The sequence below is a fragment of the Eleginops maclovinus genome, chromosome 8, assembly GCF_036324505.1.
Source record: "Eleginops maclovinus isolate JMC-PN-2008 ecotype Puerto Natales chromosome 8, JC_Emac_rtc_rv5, whole genome shotgun sequence".
Taxonomy (NCBI): Eukaryota; Metazoa; Chordata; class Actinopteri; order Perciformes; family Eleginopidae; genus Eleginops; species Eleginops maclovinus.
Genome location: NC_086356.1, coordinates 4,063,812 through 4,086,996, shown reverse-complemented (window position 1 = coordinate 4,086,996; position 23,185 = coordinate 4,063,812). Strand labels below are relative to the sequence as shown.

The 23,185-nt window shown below is 43.2% G+C and overlaps 1 protein-coding gene across 4 annotated transcripts in view; it reads right to left on the bottom strand.

Moving 5' to 3' along the window:
* tjp2a (tight junction protein 2a (zona occludens 2)) overlaps window positions 1–23,185 on the bottom strand; it is a 29,812-nt gene that overhangs the window by 1,972 nt on the left and 4,655 nt on the right. The window contains exons 1-24 of one of the 4 annotated variants that reach the window (XM_063889082.1): window positions 22,571–22,820; window positions 19,516–19,645; window positions 13,266–13,319; window positions 10,125–10,249; window positions 9,815–9,917; window positions 8,938–9,703; window positions 8,471–8,574; window positions 8,045–8,198; window positions 6,858–6,969; window positions 6,216–6,346; window positions 6,021–6,105; window positions 5,761–5,911; window positions 5,355–5,463; window positions 4,911–5,130; window positions 4,402–4,589; window positions 4,205–4,300; window positions 4,030–4,109; window positions 3,739–3,949; window positions 3,531–3,631; window positions 3,203–3,427; window positions 2,148–2,252; window positions 1,810–2,010; window positions 1,379–1,456; window positions 246–331 (exon numbers count right to left, since the gene is read on the bottom strand). In XM_063889082.1, the coding sequence (XP_063745152.1) occupies window positions 246–331; window positions 1,379–1,456; window positions 1,810–2,010; window positions 2,148–2,252; window positions 3,203–3,427; window positions 3,531–3,631; window positions 3,739–3,949; window positions 4,030–4,109; window positions 4,205–4,300; window positions 4,402–4,589; window positions 4,911–5,130; window positions 5,355–5,463; window positions 5,761–5,911; window positions 6,021–6,105; window positions 6,216–6,346; window positions 6,858–6,969; window positions 8,045–8,198; window positions 8,471–8,574; window positions 8,938–9,703; window positions 9,815–9,917; window positions 10,125–10,249; window positions 13,266–13,319; window positions 19,516–19,645; window positions 22,571–22,677 (3,722 nt within the window). In that variant the 5' untranslated portion in view covers window positions 22,678–22,820. Of the gene's footprint in view, window positions 1–245; window positions 332–1,378; window positions 1,457–1,809; window positions 2,011–2,147; window positions 2,253–3,202; window positions 3,428–3,530; window positions 3,632–3,738; window positions 3,950–4,029; window positions 4,110–4,204; window positions 4,301–4,401; window positions 4,590–4,910; window positions 5,131–5,354; window positions 5,464–5,760; window positions 5,912–6,020; window positions 6,106–6,215; window positions 6,347–6,857; window positions 6,970–8,044; window positions 8,199–8,470; window positions 8,575–8,937; window positions 9,704–9,814; window positions 9,918–10,124; window positions 10,250–13,265; window positions 13,320–14,170; window positions 14,366–16,600; window positions 16,845–19,515; window positions 19,646–22,570; window positions 22,821–23,185 lie in introns of those variants that run through there. The other 3 variants (XM_063889086.1, XM_063889085.1, XM_063889084.1) reach the window with 3 other exon arrangements.

Genomic DNA, 23,185 nt, shown 5'->3' with positions numbered 1-23,185 from the left:
ACACACACACACACACACACACACACACACACACACACACACACACACACACACACACACACACACACACACACACACACACACACACACACACACACACACACACACACACACACACACACACACACACACACACACACACACACACACACACACACACACACACAGATTTATCTTTTTGTTCTCAAAGACCAAACGTCTACCACATCTTTCTGTAAGTCGTGTTCACCGAGTGCTGCTCTCACCCTATTGGCTGCGGGCGGTTCAGGTTGGGTTTTGGCGGTTTCATCGGGACGGCGTAGATGTCCGGATGCTTCTGGGCGATCTCCAGCTGTGCAGAGAGGAGAGACACGGACACCCAGATATATCAGAACAAAAACAACTAGCTGTTTACATCACCATCAGCAACCAAACCCTTTCAAACTGTGCTATCCAACATTCACCTCTCATTTAAACTAAAACACTGCAGAGATATTGGAATATTTCTGGTAACATGTGTACATTTTAAACATCTCCTTATCGTTATCAACATTCATCTTTGGATTGCACAAGTCCTGAACAACCTGAATATGTTTGCACATTTGTACACAAAGGTAAAGTCTTTAATATCTGCACAGCTTTCCACTTGTCGTACCGATACTGCAGTTTACTTTAAATGTGAGTATTTTTTCAGATTTTAATGAACATAGTTTCTGGTATGTAATTATTCCTCTATATTTTAATGTTATAATGGTTTCATTTTTGTTCAGTTTCTGACCATTTATCTTCTTTAACTGGGTCCATATTTGCACAATATACACCGAGGTAAAGGCACAAAACCCAGCTGCCCCCCGGGATGAATAAAGTATTCTGGTTCTGATTGTGCCACAAGTGACCTTGACCTTTGAAAAGCTAATAAGAATATTTTTTTCCTGGAGTCCGAGTCGATGTTCGAGCCAAATTTGAAGAAGAAAGATGTGCACATGAAGGAGAATCCCATAAAAAGTTTCCTTCATAAATCAATGACAGACAAAACCCAAAGTCCCCCCCCCTGCGTTCAGCTGAGGAGACTGTGAGTCAGTCTGAGTCAGACCAATCAAATCAGAGTTCATCATCCGCCTGATTGGAGGATGGAGGCTGACTTTGCTTTTATTTGTCAGCGCTCCCTGAATGAGGACGCTGCATTTCCTCAAAGATCTATTCTGTAGTTTTCAAATTACAAAAGACAGAAGATTTTGCTCCCAAATAAATCATAGCAACATGTTTTTGTTGGATCTCTTAATGAGCAATGCTCTGCCAGGATGCTGGCAGAGCATCAGAACAGTATCCCCTGAGCTGCCCCCTCCCCCCCTCCCCACATCATACTTCAAGCTCTAATATGAATAAAAGCTGAACTGACTCGAGCGTTTTCTGCCTCCTGCAGCTCCAGCATCCTCTGAGCCCGGGCCAGATGGTCCATCTTCTCAAAGGCTTTAATCTAGGAGAGAAAACAGATCTATTAAAGATCACTTCTGATGGATGAACGAGTTAACACTGCACATCAGAACTTTCAAAGGTTAGTGAATCATCGGGGTATGAACTGCACGAAGCGATGATGGCAGAAACACGTATGAGGTATTATGGGTTTTAATGGGGGGCTACGAACACTCAAAACGAATGTGGCACATTCAGTTTACCTGATCACCCGTTTTCTATTTCATATGAGAAGCAAAGGAGGAGGAAAGTGGAATACAGAAGCATTTAATAACTGAGCCTCTGAGTATTTCTGAAAGGGAGTTCTGAGGTTTAAAAGATCTAAGTATTAATCGTGTTGCTCTAAAATGTTCTGACCTTGCCCAGGAAGGACTTGCTGGCGGGGTCCTCCTCCCCCGGGCTCGGACCCTCTGATGTGTGGCTGGGACGTGGGATGACGGGCTTCATGGCCACAGGAGGGGGGTGCGGTCTGTTGACGGCCACTGCGTCGCTGCTGATGGTGCTGCTGGAGTGAGAGTCGTAGCTCCGCGTCGAGTCGGTCCGAGTCTGAGCCCGCACCTGCCGCAGGAAGGGACCGACGTGAGGTTCTGTTCTGGACATTATGAGCTACTTCATGTTTCTTTTTACCCAGTGAGGCACAAAGTGGTTTGGAGGTTAGGTGGGAGGGGGGGGGGGGAAGAGGGGGAGGATCTCACCTTCGGGGGTTCGGGGACAAAAGGAGGGGGAGGGCTCGGCTCTCTGTTCAGCATCTCTCTGCTGCCCGCCCTCCTCATACGACCCCGGGGTTCAGGATGAGGCTTCTACACACAGACAGAGACACACAGACACAGACACAGACACACACACACACACACAACACAACACAACACACACACACCGACACACACAACGACAACGACAGGAGGGTGGTCAGGGTCAGATTATGGAAAGGATAAGGAGGACTGTTGGGAGACTCAGCTTGCATGTTTAGAGTAGCTGGGTTTGCCTTAATGTGACCTTTCATAGCATCTCTGACATGACATGTTTTTATGGTCATGGTAAACCTGGAAAAGTCTTGGAATTTATAAACAATAATAATTTAACAGGCATAGAAATAGCAACATTCTTAAATGTTCTGGAAAACCAACTGCAGTAATCTCCTGTGAATATCCTTCATCATAACGGCATATGTGTTCTCTGGAGCTGCCGGTGTAACGTAGCATAAAGATGTTTATTATCATGAACATAAAAAAAAAAGGGGCAACAAATTGTTAACATTTCCAAGAAAACTGAACATTTGAAGCTACGTTTCAAACATTTCTCTGAGTGTTTTATGATGTGATTGGTGTAGGTTTGTTATTGTGGGTCCTTGAAATGTTCTGGAGTTTGGTCCACGACTGAGTGGGAACCCTGCAGCCTCTTGCAGTGGAAATCTGCTAAAGCACTAAAAGGATCTGTCCTCCTTAGAGACTTTATTAAACATTTCACTAGGGTATTGACCACAAACATGTAATCTGTGAGCCTATGGTGAGATTTAGAGAACAAAGAGAGATTAGAAACCCTCCCAAACTCTATGGCTAGGCTGGGAGTTGCTCAGATTATGAACTGGTCCCGCAGGAGAATAATGCAATCATCCGCTCTGCACCAATACGGTTCCCTATTATTGTCTTTGTTGTTGTTTCTATTTCTTAGGATTGTTTGGTTTCTTTCTTCCTGTGGGACTGGACTATGCTGGTATCTAAACAGAGTCTAGTGTGATAAGCGTCCCCACCTCGTCTGGCATCACGGGCTCTGATGAGCGGCCGATGGCCGACACCGGCTGCGGCTCGTCCAGGGTCTCGTCCAGCTCGTTGTCGGTGTAGGCCCCGCCCTCGTCCGCTGTGTCCTCGTAGTCGCTGGTCAGCCGGCTGTCCATGCTCAGGTAGTCCGCGCTCATTGCCGATAGGTAGGACATGCGGTCGTCATGCAGATCCAGGTCCTCGTCTGAGCCGTCCAACTGAGGAGACGAAGAGACACAGAACTTGATGTAATATTTCTTAAAGGTGAATTATCCCTTTCTATTCTTGGAGCTGATGACATGTAATTGTAAACGGACTCACCTTGCCCTCACACACCCACACCGCTCTGTCCTGCTGCTCCTGGATGGAGTCTTTCACGCTGCCGTACCACGCGTCGTTGGAGGAGTTCAGGTCCACCGTCGCTGCACACAAACAAAACATAAATGAGACTAAGAATCTCCGACAGATAAGAGAACATTTGACCGGCGTACTACTCCTTCTGCAGAGTAGCAGTCATAGTAGAGCGTACCGGTGAAGAGGTGTGAGCAGGTCTTCCTCAGCTTCACGGACTGCTCGTACAGTTTGCGTGCGCTGCGGGTGGATCCGGGGACGAGGCGGTTCCTCATGGTCTTCACGCCTTGCTTGCTGTCCGGGTTCAGGAAGAGGACGATGGGGTACCACTGGGTGTAGTTCAGAGTGTCCACAGCTTTGGGAGTCACATCCAGCAGAGCGTGAAGGTCCTGAGAGAGACAGAGAGGCGGTCACATGATCCGTCTAACGGCATATTAAGGAGACGGACATTTATATTCAAGTGCTTTACCTGCTCAATGATCTTTCTGATGGTGTTGAGTCTCACTACTCCGGAGGACTTCTCAGTCCCCGCGTCTTTGGGCTCCGTTTCTGAGAGGAAAAAAGATATCAGTCAACCTTAAACACATGTTACTAAACACTGTGCAGCAAAGTGTTGATGAAGCTGTGACGAGGTGAGCACTTACTGGCGATGACAAACATGTCGGGCCTGTCTGTGCTCAGTTTTTCATTCACTGCATCAGAAATAGGTCCAAATATCACCACAGGTCTCCTGAAACCAGCTGGAAAACATTGAACAGGATCAGCCACAAGTCCAAAGGAAACAGTGCCAACAACACATCCTGTAATAAACTGCAGAGTGACAGGTGCACGTTTTAGGTACCTTCACGTAACACCACTCTCTCGTAAGCAGGGAATTTAGTGGTGACTGGGGCAGCGCTGAGGTCCTCTCGGCTCTTGCGTAGGTCTTTCTTCTTCGCCGCCCTTTGACCTCTTAGCCTCCAGAAGTCTCCTCTGTCGTTGCCGGATGCGACGCGCGCGGCGTTCTGCACGTTGGACATTTGCTCTGCTCTGTGATACAAAAAATCCAAAAGGAGATTCACTCAGAATCATGTTTATCAACAGCAGGGAATGAAGGGAATAATGGGGGGAAACAATGGGAAAAACTCACAAATGTACATGAAATTCCAAGATAATTAGGTCATTATTTGATGAGTGTGATGAGGCTGATCCTGTGGAAGGTATGTGAACTTACGTGGTTTCTTAAAAATTAAATGGATAATAAACTCCACAGATGATTCAGTCGTTGCCAGTTACTCTTACACCACATATTAAGCCGGTTTATTAAAAGAATACTCAACCCCATACATAACCACCACAACCAGCACTCACCTGCTTTTGTTGGGGATGATTCCTTTCTCCCGCAGCTGGTTGTCTTTGTCAGAGCGGATTGCCAGCCAGTTGCCCAGCTTGCCATCATAAAGTGTGTCCGTCACTTTGAAGATCTCTCCTCTGGTGAAAGGAAGGCTTTGAGGAGCCTCCTTCTCGTACTCAAAGTGAGTCCTGATGAAAAATGAGTCACCTCTGCCGGATGCCAAAATGTCCTTGTACACTAAAAAGAGAAAAACACACTCCTGTCATTCTGGGTTTATCCACCGGGCTCAATTCTGGGCCCACTACTTTTGCTTATTAACAACTACATACATCTGTAAATCAATTCCAACTTTAGTTTTGCTGAATGTAGCACATTAATGATCCTCAGTTTTGAATCAATGTGATTAAACTCAATACATGTTTGTGTTAGCACTAGCAGCAGTTATCTATCGAGTACAGTACCATCGGGTTTGCTTTGAGCAAGAATGGTGACATCTTCTCCTTTGGGAATCTCCAGGAGGTAGAGGACAGCATCCTCACGCACCATGCCTCTGAAGTCCATGTTGTTCACCTGGAACAGACAGAAAATACTGTCAGAGAGAGAGCTTCAGTAAAGAATAGACAAACAAATAAAACACAAAGGATAAGATACCCGAGCAATGGCACTAAAGTAGAAATGGGCTAATAACACCCCGGTTTACCATTGTGGGGTAGAATTGGATTTAGTTGACATCAAGAACTTAGATTGCGCCTTTTTTGACTTTGTTTTCTCTAGTATGCAACTTTTCTTCAGCCTAATGATGATCCAGATAACACATTCAGAGTGTAGTGCTATGATGCAGGTTTTTTCTTGTGGAATAAAAGTCACCTTCATGATCTGATCTCCGGTCTGGAGTCCCTCCTGCTCCGCTGCGCTGTCGTCCTGAACGCCGGCGATGAAGATGCCGACATCATTTCCCCCCGCCAGCCTCATACCCACGCTGTCACCTTTCTGGAAACGCACCATCACTGTGTTCGGCCTGGGCGTTCAGAGAACATACATCATTATATTCTATGGGTCTGTCTCCAGGGAGAGCGAACAGATGTGACTTGAAATTGACCCCCTGGATAACTCGGTGATATACTGACCCATAGATTTCCTGGTCCTCTAGGCTTGGCTTCATGGGCATCTTAGAAGGAGCATGAACTCTCGGGGCTACGGCGGCTGCTGGAACTGCAGAAAATGAAAGGGATCATGTTAATACTTTCTAGTTGCAACAATCTAATTTACCCCTACTCAAAACTGGCAAAGCTTAATATATTCTGAAGGAGACAGGGGTTTACCTGGTGGGGTTTCTGCCCGTGGCTCCTCTCTGTCTGCATGCAAAGGGGGCAGGTCTTCCACAGCCCTGTCCGGAGGTCTGAATGGTGTTGGCATGGCTCCCATTTTTGCCAGCCTTTTTGGCGGTTCCTCTCTGGAAATCAAATTCATGTATAAGATTATTTTATCTCTCATACAACTTTGTGATGTAGGGGTGGGCGATATATCGAAAATACTGAACGTATTGGGGCTTGTTATAAGAAGGACGTGTTTGTGGTTATATCACAAACATATAGAGGTTAGATTTTCACCAACAATTACATGGTGAAATCAAACTGTTTTTACTTTAGAGAGAATAATGAGATTTGTAGACAAAGATCAAATACCTGATGTGAAATGATATCTTTTTATCTCAAATATTATGTAGCGAAATTCATCCCTTAATAAAAAATCAACACAATAATAGCCACAGTCATTATTTAGATTTGATTTAATGTAATGGATTGGCTAAGCTTCATGAGACAAACCAATGTAATCCTGCATTATCCTGATTTTTCTGCTGTTTGAAACAACACGGATGATAAATTCACTGCTCTATTTCTGACAGAAATCAAGCAGGTAAAGCTTGAAGTAGGTATATAATAATACAACTTAATGAGGCCTACCTGGGCTTTTCTCGGAGCCTCTCATTGGAGGAGTGGGACGAGAGGTCGGAGTGGTGGCCCCGCCTGTCCTCTTGTGGAGAGTAGGAGCGGTAAGACTCGATCTCGGAGATATCTGTGATAAAGAAGCAGGTTACAAATATGAACAGTTTCTGAATTTCACACAGAAGAGGCCTTTGGGTTTTATATTGTGCTCATGTTCAGGTAATAAAGACAAAAAATATATCTAAAAGCAACTAAACAATGTGTCATGTCTCCATGATGCGATTGTATTTTTTTAATTACATAACGTGGATAGCACATGATTCAAATGGCCCACAGGTCAGAAAGGCAGGGAACACAGACACACACACACACACACACACAAGGTTATATTCTACGGAGCGGAGCATGACCTCTAGTTGAATACATGAAAGGCTCTGAGGATGTGGACATTTACAAGAAGGGGCTAAATTGTTTGAGTAATGAAGCAATCCATTAAAGGACAAAAAGAAGTAGAAGCACTCTAGGTGATCTGAACTTTGGCAGAGCTGAAATTCCTCACACACACACACACACACACCCTATTGTTTTCAGAGGCCTTCATCAGAGAGTCACACTGCTGCGGTGCCAACCTTAACATAATGAAATTCTGTCATATCCAATAGCGGGATTACGATGGGGGATTAGATCACCCTGCCTCAGGCGAGTGAGCACTTTCACACGTGCAGAAGACACACACACACACACACACACACACACACCACAGTCCCAAAATCAGACAAAATGGGTCACAAGTCTTCCTGCCGCCCCGCCCCTCCCAGCCTACATTTGGTCAGCGAACAATCCACTCGCACCACTTATCTAGATTGATCCCGACAAATCACAGCAAGCCGTTCTGGTCATGTGACATTAAAACCAGGTATAAAAGGGTAAGTAATCAGGAGGGTACAGAGAGTCTCTGATTGACTCACAGCGCTGGTGCTACTTTGATAAATATTGGTACACGTTTGAATAATAGTAAAAAGCTGAACTGTTAGTAAGACCTTTATTTTATGAAGTTTGATTGACAAATACAACAACAAGGTTTCTACAGTTGATTAATATGAAGTTCATATGCAGCAGGTTTGGATATGAAGATGGCAGCCACACGTAGTTTTGCAGTTATTGCGGATAGGACTTGCTGACTTTCAGATCTGAGTGTCTCTCACCATCAAGCTCTGAGTCGCTGTCGACCATCGCTGGAACTCGAATCAGCACCTGCCGCTTGTCTCTCTGCACCACCAGCTGCAGCTTCCCGCGGGATTTCTCGATCAGCTTCCCTGCGTCGCTGAGGGACAGGTTTTCTGTCACCGTGCCGTTAATCTGAGAGAGAGAGACACAGGGGAGATCAGGAGACAGTAGGAGCGCAATGCAGGAACATATTTACACTGCATTGTTATGGAGAGAGGGAGATTATAAGAGATTTGAAACTAAATGTGCTTTCTTTTGATTTATTCATCAAATATTAAACACTACATTCTCAATATTCCATTCACAACCTACACCTAACACTGGTGGTAAAACTACAATAAAGACACAATAATTAATAGTACAAATAATCTAGCAGGAAGCTTTAAGGATAACTGTGACTCTACCTTTAATATGATGTCCCCTTCCTGCAGGTTCCCATCTCTGCTGGCCAGGCCTGTGTTGGTCATCTCTTTGATGAAGAGCTGACTGCCGAGGCGAAGGCCATACTCTGGAGAAGATGGTATAAAAAAGACGTGTTGGTCAAAGAAAACACAGCTTTAAAAGTATTGACTCTATATTTTGATGTCTAAAAGCCTAACAATAGTAACAATCAGAAGTGGGGGAAAATAATAATTTCATGTATGATGATTTCCTAAGATTTACAACCTCCATCACCTGGAAATATCAAGATGTTGTTTTCTTCAAAAAGCTTAAACATAACAACTGGTGGAAAGTAATCTTCACACCAAGTCAAAGTTGTGGGAAGCATTATTTTAAATAAAAATCCCACAAAACTCATTTTTACTGTGACATTTAGTGTACAATCAGATAAGATTCACACCTGTAGTACCAGGGCTTGTTATTTTCTCACCTTCGTTGGGCCGGTTCTTCAACAGCAGCACATTCAGGGGTTTCTCCAGGGGTTCCAGGTCCCGGGCTGGGCGGGGCAGGGGGATGGGCATCGCAGGTGGTGACGGAGAGCGCTCCAGCCTGTCTCTGCTCCAGCTTCGCCTCAGCGGCTCCTCGTACTTCCTCGGGTCGCTGGGGGCGCGCTCACGTCCGCGTTCGACGCTGTGGTCGCGTCCGCGGCCTCGTGGGGGGCTGTCCCGCCCGTAGCGCAGGTCTGGGCTGTGCGTGCGGTCCAGAGCTCGCTCGCTGCGGAAACGTCTGTCCGGGCTATACTCCTGGTCGAGGGCTCGCTCGCTGCGGTAGCGCCGGTCGGGGCTGTGGTCTCTGTCTAAAGCGCGCTCGCTGCGATACCTTCTGTCCGGGCCGTAGTTGGGCTCCAGCAGGTGGTCTCCCTTGTGGAGGCGCTCTGGGCTGCGTTCTCTGTCCAAAGTGCGACCTCTGCTGCCGTCCCTCTTGTACTGCCGGTCGGGGCTCAGGTCTCTCTCCATGCTCCGGCCACGTTCCCGCCGGTCGTAGTCCCTGTCGTGGTCCCGCTCACGTGTCTGATAGCCGGAATCCATGTAGCCCCCCCCGCCCCGGTCCGGGCTGTGGTCCCGGCCGCTATACACGCTGCGGCGGTCCTGATCGTAGTTGTAATCGTCATTATAGTCGTTGTTGAAGACTCTGTCATCAGGAGACGGGGGGCGGTTCCCCATGTTGACTGGAACCTTCCTGGGCCTCTTGACTGTCTGTTGAATAAAAACAGACCCTTTTTTGATGATGTGTCTCATCTTCAGCCTTTTTCAGAGCTCAAACTAGAGATAGAGAGGGAATGGAAACAATCCAGGAGCTGTACTCACAATTTTTGCTACTTTGCCACATTTCCTTAGGGTCTGGACGGCGAAGGAGTGGATGGCGCCCTCCATGGAGATGGCGTTCACCTGAACCACTCGGTCATTCTCACTAAACACAAACACATGTTGGTATCAGTTTAACATGCTAATCCTAAAAACTGTCATTTTAGGTATCCTTGAACATACAATACTGAGAAACAGATTGATTAAACGAGTCACGAGTTTGTTTTTGATCGTGGGTGATATTAATGAAGTCCTTGGAAATGTCATGTCTGATGTACTACTCCACTAAATTATGATTAATAATAGTACGCACAACAAGAAGCCATCAGCAGGCCCCCCCTGCAGGACGTCGGACACCACGATGGACGTCTCCCCACTCTCCTCGTTGGGGTTGTCTCGCCCCCCCGACACTGCAATTCCAAAGCCCATCTTTGGATCCTGAGAAGAAAAAAAAAAAGGAAAACGTAAAAATCATGTGAAATGTTCCTCTATTCATTTTCAGGGTGTGTGTGAGTGTGTGTGTGTGTGTGTGTGTGTGTGAGTGAGTGTGTGTGTGTGTGTGAGAGAGAAGAGGTAGTGTAATCCCTGTGGTCAGAACAGAGCATTATCATGGCTGTATTGTACGTGGCTATTAAAGGGATTTCTGATTGTGATTACAGTTGTGCGGACTCTGTTCTGATCTGAAGCACGCATGCAGCCGTGCAGCGTCAGCATCGTGTGTAAAACGTGATTAACACCTTTGCTTCATAAAGTGCGTGACTGCTAGCATTCACACAACATTTAGTTATTATATTTGCAATGACACCCAGCCCTGTCTTTAAAGGCGCTCTGGAAACAGTTCTACCTGCCCCTGCTCCAGTTTTCCCAGATGAGATTAGGTCAGAGATTTGATGACCCAGTCTCTTTATCCCCTCCCTCCCATCTGTACTTAACAAAAAAACCCATACAATTCACCATTCCCCTCGGTCTCTAGCAGATGGCCTTGAAGGCAGAGGGAGGGTGAGAGAAAGTGCAAGCAGAGTAATCCACAGAGGTAACAACACAAGAGAAGAATACACATCAGTCCTTCGCTGTGGTTAAACAATCTTGGAAACTTCCTGTTAAGTGAGGAATCAAAGTTAACAAAAATAAAACACTGGATAAACACACGGTTGCTCCCAGAGGTCGGATTTTTGCTTGACAACAAAGCATGCTAGACAAAATCTGGTTTTGGAAAGGTTTTATGAGCCTAGAGTTGTCTCTACCCATGCATACACAGCTAAAGTGAAAGTAGGCAAATCCCCAAAGTGGTATTAAAATTGTAATACAATCACGGCAAAGACTAAAGCTAAGAAGCCTGGCATTGTTACTTTATTCCCACCAGCAGCAGAGGAATTAATGTCAAACACGTTGCAAATGAGTGCATGCTGGGATACATGTGGTGTTAAAAAAATAGGATCCAGCATGCCAGTGTTTTGGGATGTGCGCTTATCTTTTTCAGTGATTCTGAATGTCACTTTCAATTGTTTCAAAAAATGGAAAAGGAAACCAGCAGCTTCTCTGTAGTCAAACAATATCTGGTTCAGTCTGCTGGAAGTTAAACAACAGATATATAAATAATATTTAGGCAGAGTAAACAAACATTTTGTTGACCATAGTAATCCTTGCTTTACCATTTGAATAGTCAAATCCCAAATAGTGCCAGGATTCAAACTGTGCCTTTCAAATCTTTGCCTCTTTGTCATTATCCTCCATGCTGTTTGTTACCCTGCACCAAGTAACACAAGATCCCATTCCACTCATCCAAATGGATTTTGAGTACCTATTTGAACATATTTTCTGATTCAAACAGAAATCCTATTCAAACTCCTGTTCATCTTCTTCCTATTTTTCACTGACACTGTTCACACTTTGAAACCTCAGCTCGCTAAGGGAGGTTTGGAACCCTGCTACACAAACATACATTTCTGTTGCCTTTTTCTCTTATTCTTTTTAGACCTCAGCCTGAAGATGAAGATAAGCCATCCGAACAGAATGTGGCACATTTGAATAAAAATTGAATTACTTAATGTGTTATCCCTAATCTCAAATAAATAAAACATGTCCTTATGAATGTTTTAATCCGTTAAAGCCCAGAGGACTACAAACCCAAGGTGAGGGATGTTCTGTTTGATGCAGGCAGCAGCAGCAGCAGCACCAGCAGCAAAACATTAATAAATACGAGTCTAAAAATGGTGGAAGAGAATAAAAGGTACAGAGCAGAGTTTGACAGCTGGCTGTGGTGGGGTTGAGAGTCGGGGGTCACGTGCCTGCAGCAGAGGACCTCTTCTGCACTAAATCTGCTTTTTTGGCTTCAGTGAGCCGCAGCAGGAGACAATGAGCTCATCAGGATGATTACCTCAGCTCAACTGGTCTGCTCTGCTCACATAGTTGTTCACGTGTTTACCATCACCAGCAGAACAGAACCTGCTTCTCTTGGCTGCTGGTGAGATGTGGAAATGGAAATGGAAACAGAGGATCAAATCGGTCCAACGATAGTTCGTGCACGGGAGGCAAACTGGCAACGTTTTAAGTACCAGTCCCCACTCCGCCCTCACAATCTAAAAATCAAAACCTTCAACAGCCTTTTGGCCAGTTGGGGTCAAAAACCAATCTGTAAATTGTTAGCAAACAGTTCCTTGCCTCATAATTAAACATGAAGAAACATGCCCACCTGATCAAAGCATGCTCAATATTACCCCTTTTCTTTAGTTCTCTTCTGATCTTGAATCAACTCTTAAAGGAAATACCTTAGCAAGCAAATGCTGCACTATGATCACCACAGGTATAGTTTTGTTTCCACCTGTGTGAATTTTTTGTGACCGGGATAGTTCAGATGCAGTCACAAGTTTACACGTTTACAGATGTGTAGCTAAGATTCAAATAAAATGTGATCTCAACAATGGCGTGGTCCAAGCAAGGGGGGAATATAGGACATGCACCCGTTCCTTAAAAGCCCCTGGTCCAACCTGCGGTCACAAGACTTTATAGGTGTGTACTGTAGTTGAGATTAAAGAGACAATGAAGGCCAAATTTGAAGCGGTGCATAAGGTAACCTTGGTGCCAATTGGGCCATGGCTGGATTCACCGCTCTGTAAAACACGAGTCTCTAGTTGTATTAGCTTTTACTTTTCAGGGAGCTCAGGATCTCATCTGATAGACCAAACAAGCTTTTCATAATTCTACAAATGATAGTAAAAAGTCTCAGATTTCAGGATTGCATAAATTAAATCTGGTCTGATTCAGAGGAATGTGGTAAGTCCGTTCTGACTGTAGCCTGGCATGCTTTGTTGTCTTCGATGCACTGCAAACTAATAATTTAAAGGCACTCTCTGTGAAGCACTGCGTTTAACAGCCTGTGTTTATGGGCAAGATGTAAATAGTGTAAATAAGATGAGCTGTGTGTATGTGTGTGTTGTGGGGCAGATGGACTCACCCTCTGCAGGGTCACAGTGTATTGCTCCCACACGGTCTCCTCCATGACCGGGTTCTGTGGAGAGAAGGGAAAGATTACAGTGGGTGGTTTCATTTCACTGCGCAGATTAATAATGCATTACGTGATAATACGACAAAGCCAGTTCATTAGCCCGGGATGTCCTTACACAGCAGGAGCTCCCAGAACAATAATAAACAGGCCTCGACTGAACCCATAACAACGAGTGCGACACAGAAACCTCTGGTTCGAGGATTCAATTATTGATGAGAACACTTGACATCAGTTAGCTTTCTTTAACAAGCACTTAAAATAATTCAGGATGAGAGCTTTCTCCACAAAACCACCAAAAGGTTACATAAATTAACCACAAGATACACACCTCCTATAATGAACAACCAAGAAACAGCGAATTCAACAAGGCCAATGGCTCAATAAACATCTACTTTATCTTAATTATCATTTGAAATAACAACCTCTTGATAAATGACAGGACGAGTGAGAAATAGGCACACAAAAACCACCAAAATTGGTTTATTTCCAAGATCTAAGAATCCCAAAAGGTGTTTAATAAAGGTAAACGTTAAAAAGTAAACCCATCAACAGTATTTTTTCATTTGACTTAACTAAAAATGTATTATCATTAGTTTCCTGTTAAGTCACCGATCAATAATCCAATCAGTGCATCCCATCCATCAGTCCCTATGAAGTACAAACTCCCTTATCAACAGAAATAAAGCACCAGCACTTCATCACTTTTCTGTGATTCTTGATTCCTCATCGCAAAACTCAACTCAACCCAATTCCAAACCACTCAATTCAATGAAATACAAACGCAGAACAACTCGGGTCCATCCACCTGACCAACACTCACAACACAGATCTGACCAACCAGAATCAAAACTCACGAGCCCTTGAAGTATACGTATGGTCTTGACCGCGTGGGCCCATTTCCTGTGCAGGCTGAGGACGGTCTTCATCGCGGGCGCTCTCCGTCTCTTCCTATCTGCGTCTCTCCCTGCTCACCACCAGCGGTGCTCTGGCAGCCTGATGTGCGCCACCGCCTCCTCCATGGCCACAGCTGCACAGCCACCAGCAGCTCTCTTCCTGCATCTGCCCACCCGCCTGCCTGCCTTTGACGTAATAAGGATTCTGCTGGCCTACATTCAGCACAAATCCCACCGTCTACTCTGCAGACAGTGTAAACATCACAGACACACCGACTTCTGCACAGTCACACGCTGATGAAACGCCTGAGTTGTCGACAATGAAAACAAACTGCAAATCACACCGAAGTCAGACCCTAAGATGCATCCAACATTCTTCAAAGTTTTAGGGATGATTCACACGTCGGCAAAGAAATAACAGACACTAAACATGAGCACACATCTTAGTTAGAGACAGCAAAATGTAAGGGATTTTAAATAGGTTCTGGTAACTACAGAGGAAAGTGAAATCTGTGTGCCGCTCACATCCAGGTCCAAGCTTAGTGAAAATGGGATGATAGGGGCAGAGAGCTCATCACTATAAGCCACTTTTTTGATCTGCTGATCTTCCGGTCTACAGGGGGAAGCCAGATGACTAAGAGGCAGCTAGACTGCAAAAAGCACCAAGGATTGGGTGAATGAAAGCAGGTCAAACGCTACAGATGCACTATGTATGAAACAGCACAGAGACGATCTTTGATGTGATCTGTCTTTTTAAAATCCCTATCAAGAAATTCAACTTTAACTTAGAACTTAACTCGATTTTTAGATGCTGGTAAAAATCATGTGACTTGAAAGATGATAATTTTACATGCATGGAAGAAGAGACTTGAAAACATATTTTGTGGGAGTGTTTACTTTTTCTGCTCAACAGCTTTGCTGGACATCCATTTGCATATGAAAGGTCAAAAGAGAGGGCCAGTATGTGCAGCTGAGGAATTATAACAACTCTCAAAGTCAAATAAATGACTTACAAGCAGCAACATGCTTTGTGTACGGCCAATCCAGTTTGCACAATCTTGTACTTTGTGTTCTGATTGTGATGGCTGCTCTCAGGCAGGCCTGCTGGATAAGTTGTAGCCTCCTGAGTGTTGGCCATTATATAACAAGACACAAACACATTTTCCAGAGAGGGAGGTTGAAATACTGGGTCATCCTCACAGGCTGTGAAAACAAATTATTTAGAGAACAAGACGACTCTTTTTAAAAACCAGAAACATTTACTTTGTGGGTAGCTTATCGTCAGAGCTAGGTATAAGGCATTGCTACAAGGTTTTTTGCATTATGTGAAATCACAGTTTTTTCTCTTCTTCAGTGTGGTTTTGGTTATCACAGGAACGTAAACGATGTGAATTTTGAGATTAATACTGAGTAACACTGAGAGAGAATTGCCACAATAAAAGAGGAATTTCACATCAATATCATCATTTACTTTTTTGCTGGCAGATAAACTAAAAAACAGGTTAATCAACTAATCTTTTCAACTCGGGTCGACACAGAGCTGGTATTGTTTATAAGATTTCCAACACTAGTTCCAGAATATAATACCTTCTGGAAACCGGATTACTAAATAGCTACTGACATATTTTGTTGTAATTGTAAAGGAAACATTTGATATGGTTTTAAATTTGTCACGCACGACATGCATACATCAAAACCCGGTCTTTTAGACATATGAAGGCCATACTTTAGTTCAGTTAACATTTGTAAGAAAGCAGTCTGTTAGCATTTACTCTATGTGTTTTTAACTGAAAACAGTTCATTAGGCAATATGTCCTGCGCTGCTGTGGCGGGTAACAGAAAAGCTTAACAAGTCTGCCCCCTGCTGGGGACAGAGCGGCGTTACACCATAAAGCAAAAGAAAGAACACCACAAAAAAAGTAACTTAAATGATGAAAACATTCAAAAATAAGTTTGGATATTACTCGTTTATAATGTACTACAGGTCCCTCAACCGTTACTGTTGCTCCTCGTTACAGGAGGGACCTACCTAATAAGGAAATCAAACCACCAAAGAGCCGTTACGTTACCGTTATACGCACTTTAAATTAGACCGTCAAATACCGGACAAAGTCGACATATAAATAACATTATCGTGTCCAAACAACTTTAAAAACAGTATCTATGAATTGTTTGTACCAACTAAACTAACCTACTGGTCAGCAGCTAGCTTAACGTCCCAGCAGGTGCAGCAGGATGCAACAGGCAGCAAGGATTCAGGAAAACTACCGAAAAGCTACGTCTCTTTAAAAAGAATATCCCAACAAAACTCTTTGACAAGACTAAACGGGTGGTATTATCCGTCAACTCTGTGTTTGTGAATATTTTGAGTTTCGTTATGGAGGTACTTACGGTGAAATACTGAGTTGCATATCTGCTCAGAGACAGCCCTCCGTTCACTGGCATCACGCACTTTGAACTGCCCGGGACTCCTACTTTAAAAAATAAAACCTATAACTAGTTTCCCCTCGGATGCAGGCCAACTTTGAGAGGAAACGGATGGTTTCAGCGTCTTAAAAGTGTGAAAAATCTCGTCTATTTTACTTTAAATATTCCACTTTTTCCTTCTTAAAAAAATAAGATCAGACATTCACAGGAAAACTAGCGCCGACGACTCCTGGCTGAGGTTATACCAAATAAGAGCATGAGGGGAGGGGGCTGCATTTTAAAACAACTGTAGTTAATAAAAGCGAAATTAAAGAACGTGTTATGACATTAATCCCGTTTGAATGTAATTTGTATATTTTTTTTATCGAGGGAACAGGGAATCACATTAAAGATTCGTGTCTTGAGGGGGTTTGCCCCCCCCCCCCCATCAGCTGACATGGATCAGTCCAAAATTCCCATTGATTTTAGGAAGCCTGCTGTGGGGCTCCCAGACACCACAACAACAGATTAAATGCAACATGCCGCAGAATTCAATCAAAGACCGCCGCTTTAAAACGTAAGCAGTTAAAGGCCCTTCATTTGAAAACATTTGGGGTAATCTATACTTGGAGCAACAACCAAATGTTAGTCAAATGAGAACATAATAGTCATAATTCTGAAGTTTAAAAGAAATAGGAAATTATAGGCCCAATTTGCTCCTCATTATTTTTACTAAGCAAATTGTTCTCACACTTCTACCACTGATACATTTGATAGGGCAAAACTTACTTTGTCATTTACGCTTTTTTATTTTAATTGGCCTCCAGCCATTGTTTTTTTTTTTTGTGCAAGTGGCTTAATAGGAAGGACATGCATTGTATTGTAGAAAGTACACTACATGGCAAAAGAATATATAAAAGCCAATGTGCACATTGAATTGAACATTACAGCCATACTGTATGTGATTGTTGACCATGCCATTACAAAACCTGGGGCATTATTCTGCCTCATTAGCAGCGTCAACACTGCTGGTTTCAGTTTTGCGCCAGTTTCTAGAAGCAGGAAGCAGTTATTTGCTACTAATTCAGACACAAGAGCATCAGTGAGGATGAGTGATCTGGCCCGGCTCACAGTCAGTCTTTTAAAATCATCCCAAAGGTGTTGGATGGGCTTGAGGTCAGGACATGAGTTAGGTTCTTCGAGGATAAAATGCAAAAGCGATGTCTTAATGGACTATTATCACTGTATGATAAAGCATTAGGATTTAATCTGACTTAAACTAAGTGGCACAAACCATGAACAGCCTCAGTTCAAAGTACACAAATGTATGTAGAGGACCTAAGTGGGAACTAACCCTCTTATACATAAGCAGCTGAAGCAAAGGTTCAGAAAACTACGCCAATGTTCAGCTGTCCCACAATAAAGTATTGTCTTTTTATGTGTGTGTTATACTATCTACTCTATCAGTTCCAACCTGCCCTTATCTGGTATTTTATCAACATGAGACAAATCACAGATAAGGATGCCAGCTGACTGGAAAATATCCAAAATCCCTTGCATGTAAAACTTATCCATTTCCTGTCAATATTCATTAATTAAAATAATCTATATAAGCTTTTCTGCTGGCAAAAGGGACATCACTTCGCAGCAGCAACAACACTTCAGGAATGATAAGTGACAATAGCATTTTAGAAAAAAATCAGGTCAATCCAGTCAAAACACTGCATACCATTAACTGAGAAATGTGAAATATGTCTTAAAATAGGCCGTTCTTATGCAAAACAGCTCCACTGGCATGAATCATTTTTGTGACCAAGTCATTAAAACAATGGAGCTCCCGGGACAGCACAGTTCCCTCTGGTTAATCATCATCCTGGATGCAGGAGCAGCGTAGTTGTATTCAAATTCGGAGATAAATCTGGGAACTCTTGACTCATCAACACGTCAGAAAGAAGAAGCCAGGTTTGCAACCAACCATATATTTCTGGATGTGAAATAACAGAAATAAACAACTCCTTATAGCCAATAAAGCTGCCTCATGGTACCATGTGACTGGATTCAAATACTAAAGGTCCACAGCATTATCATTTCTGGAGTGTGTGTAGACATTTATGGTTAAGGGGCACAGGGGGACAGGGGACAGGGTAAAATGTTAAACTAACAGCATCATCATGAAACTTCACCAGTTAACTACTGGCATTTAGAAAAGTATGGTATTAATGCAAATGTTGTAAAATGCCCTGTTTAATTATGAAAATTAGACGTCATCTTACTAAATATGTTCTAATTTGATATCATTTCCAGAGTATAAATATGACATTGGGATTGGATAAAGTATTCCTTTTTCATTTTGATGAAAATGCATATTACAGTAATATAGGGTTTTACCAAATTAAACCAAGTATTGTAAGAAGGCCATTCAAAATGTGACCCGTTTCCTAGCCGTGTGAACATCACAATTCACATTGAATCTGATCTTTTCAATTCTTTATATGTGGGCCAGAATCAGATAAAGGTCTCATTGTTGACAGTCATATTGGAATTTATGCAACTTTATCAATCACAAACTTGATCCGTGCAATAAAATCTAATAGAGAATGAAGTGCTAGGGCTTGCAGTGTAAACACAACAGAAGATATCGTGAAAGTTCAACACCGGTCACTTGCTAGATGAAACATGTTTAAATGATCTGAAATATATGTTTTAAAATATGAACAGGAGGCATTATCTAAATGTGAACCTTTGATACGTTTAGAAGAAATCTACAAATGCAAAGAGACATTGTTTTTGCCTTTAACGCTGAAATAAACTGCAATGGGCCAACTGAAGCATACCAAACCAGACTCTACGTCCCTCTCCAAAACACTGCATCCACACTAAACATGCCGCGATCAACGTACCATTGTGATAGCCGAGTAGCTGCGTGACGAGAGGCGGCGGAGATACAAGTACTGGGCTTCTCTGGACCAGCGGAACTTGCGGTTCGACTTGAGGAGGTCAGTGCTGGTCTGGTCAGAGCCAGGCTGGTCCCTAAGCAAACGGAGAGAGAAAGACACACGTTTAACGGAGAACACGTTACTGCAAGTGTGTTAAACATGAAATAATATTTCCCTAAGACCCAGCATTCGCTCTGTAGATATTTGCAAGGACAGAAAAATGCATAAAGTGCGACCCGAGTATTATTACCAAAAATGAGGCGAGCATGACATTTGTGAACCTGCAGATTAATTCCTAAGTAGCAATGCTGATTTTTCACTTGGTGGTTAGTTAGCTCACCATGTTTAGTACTGTTCAGCTTTGTTTATTGACAAGTCTCTGCTCTGCTACAAATTAGAAGGGAAAGCCATGTTGCAAATTGTTTGAAAGAAGCGACACAGTGAGACTAAATAAAGACTCTATGCATTATGGGAAATGTAGGATGCAGTTTTCTTGAAGGGTCAAGCTGTTATTTGGGACTGAAAGTCAACATGTGTCTGCCTCTGCTCCATGTTTGCCCATTTCAATATACATGTGAGTCTCCAAACTTTATGTAAGTGCAATACTAAATCACTGGATTATCTATTAAGTGCAGATTTGGGCAGAGGCATGTACACTAATGTGCAACTAATACATGTTACACCATACTGAAATTTGCCCGTTTTAGCACTTTCCTAGAAATCATGTATAAAACCACTGCTAAATCTTTTAGATTTTTAATGCATCTACCCCTTCAATAAGTTTAGTTACGCAATAGTATTTATTAACTTTTCATATCCATCTGCCCTATGCCATGCCATGTAATGGTAAAACTGTGATGGACAACACATTTGTAGCAGGTTTCATGACGTCTGCTTATTTACAATCACAATGTATGGAAACTGGTGTAGTTATTCAAGTCCAAATGAATCCACCTGCAAACTCATAATATATTAAGCTCAAACAACAACATCAAAAGTATTAAGTTTGACTGAAACTGTGCAGCAGTTCTTTAAGCTAAATGCTAATGTCAACAATGCTAACTCGTTCTTCACAACGACACCAACATGTTTGCTAAATCGTAGGCATCCTTGTTAGTTTGGTGACGTGTGGTAATAAGCACTTAATACAGATACAACAGAGGCTGATAGGAGTGTTATTCTGCAGGGATTTGGGCAAAAAACAAAGTAGCACACAAACTTTAACCTGATGGTGTTGGATGAAAAGCTAAGGGATCACCAAAGTGATTACAATGTAATCCTGCGGGGGACATAAATGTGTGAACACATTTCATGAGGGTTAGTGGGTTCATCACAACCCTGTCATAAGTGGAAGAGCTGAGCTCCATGAAAAATAAAAGACACTACAAAATGATGTTTGGATATTGGGATGGATAAGTGAGAGAGCTGGGGTCTTGCGGAAGGAATAGTCCCCAAAGACGGGCGTGGGCACCCTAGACATTTGTACCAAAGTTTATATCAATTTTCCCGATGGTAGAGATATTTCAGGATTCATTTTCTCTTTTTTATACAATGTTCCATATATGGGCAGAAGCAAGAAGCTGTTTAAAGATGTCAACTACAGCTGAGGGATAAGAGCACATTTTGTCTTCATTTATGTAATATTTCACACATCTAACAAGTAAAACACATGACACCTGATGACAAATAAAACCTTCATAGTTCAGGAAATATAAACCAAATATTTCGATTACCAAGGGGGGCAGACGATAAAAAAGTTGAGCTATGAATAGATTATAAAAGGCCACGTTTCCCAGAACTAAGCCAACCGTGTATGGCTCTGAGTAAAGCCAGAGGATACCCGGCTAACACTGATACTACAGCCTATAATGCGATAATCTGCAGACTCACTTCAAGAGCAGCATCTCAGTCCAACCGGATTGCTAACATGTCCATACTTGCAGGAACTGATAGCACTTTTTTCTCTCCTTCATGGCAGTGAGTCAGAGTTGAGGTTTCTGATTCATTCAGATGGTATAACTGGATACAATCAGAGAGTTCTGAGATATTGTGCGGGAAGGCAGATTGTCTCTGCATGACTAAACCGGCTGCCTGTTACACATTAAACATAGAGTTGTAGGATCAGCTCAGTATCTCCAAGAAGTAATGCAAGACATACCTCACTTCCATCCAGGAAATGAAAGAAGGATTTAGACCGAGGGCCAGTTTTGGATGCTTGGTATAATTTGTTATAGGGAAACCTTGGTACTGACAGCCCTTTGCACTAGACCAAGAATCAAAGTAATTCTGACTTTCAGTCCCTTATATGCAGCAGGTCAAGCTCAAAAAATCTGAGTTTGGAAACAATGTAGGACAATAAATACCACAATCTATACAATTTGTCTGGAAACCAGGTAAAGAATTCCTTCGAGATGTATCACAATCTAAAATCATCAGAATGGTCAACCCTGATGCAAAACAGGGTAACTGTAACCTCATATGTACGGTCTCTCTGAAGTCAGTCCACTAATGTAATAAATCCCTGAAACACTTATGTCCAAATATTTAGAAGGATCTCATCATTATGAATAGTCCATCAAAGTTGGACGACTCCCAACAGACAGCAAATCCAAAATACTTTTACTTCAAGTGGTTCCTAGCAAACCTTTGTTGTTTGTGAACATTTTAAGATGTGTGCCGGTACTGCCCTAGATTATTCAGAATAGCATAGACATTGTTTCTGGACTGACACATTGATGTCATTTTTCAATTCTGTCTGAGGACCATAAACGGATTTCCAGGGATGACAGAACTCTCAAAAGAGACGTAAAACACCGGAATATAAACCAAAGCTGTTCTATGTTTTTCTATCCATTGCTTCCCTGGCACTCAAACAGGTACCCACATTTCTGAAACATCAACAGGATTTAGAAGTAGATATTAGAAACCAGATGCTGTTACATCATGCAGTTCACTACTACTATGCAAAAGCTCTCCAAAGGGAACGCCACACAGACACAGTGATCTGACTCCAACTCACCCAGGGGGTCTCCACAGTTTCCTGCCGGGCGGCAAGAGCTCCCGTTTGTTCAGGGGTACGATCCCAATGGCCGCCTGCATGATGGTGATGAACTTCTTGAACTTCATCCTTTGACTGTCCTCTAACGGCAACACCACGCTGCTCTGAATGCTGCTACACTTCCATCACTCATCTTCTAAAAAAAAAAGTGCTAGACCGAGAGGCGGATTGAACATCTCCACGGTTGCTCATCTCCTCCCCCAGCATCAGGACTTGTTCTCTACATGGCAACGAGCCACAGTTTCAGGACCCGGAGCACAAAGGCCCTACTACTCCTGTTCCCGACTGCCGACTCCTGACAGATGTCCTTTTGGCTTTTCTGAGCGAGGGAGGATAAAAGGAAAACAAACGGCCACGTTCCTGCCAGACGGGGGGCTGGCCAAGGGACGATGAGTGCGCGTCACTCTTACGTAATTCTGGAGATCTTTGGACATTACACTAATGAAATCGCAGCCTCTATCAACACCAACACCACTGCTGCTGCTGCTGCTGCTGGGATAATTGTGGTACTAAGCCCTGACAGATCATATATGCTCCCCGCCCCCTTCCCTTTAATCCCCCCCCCCCCCATCCAGG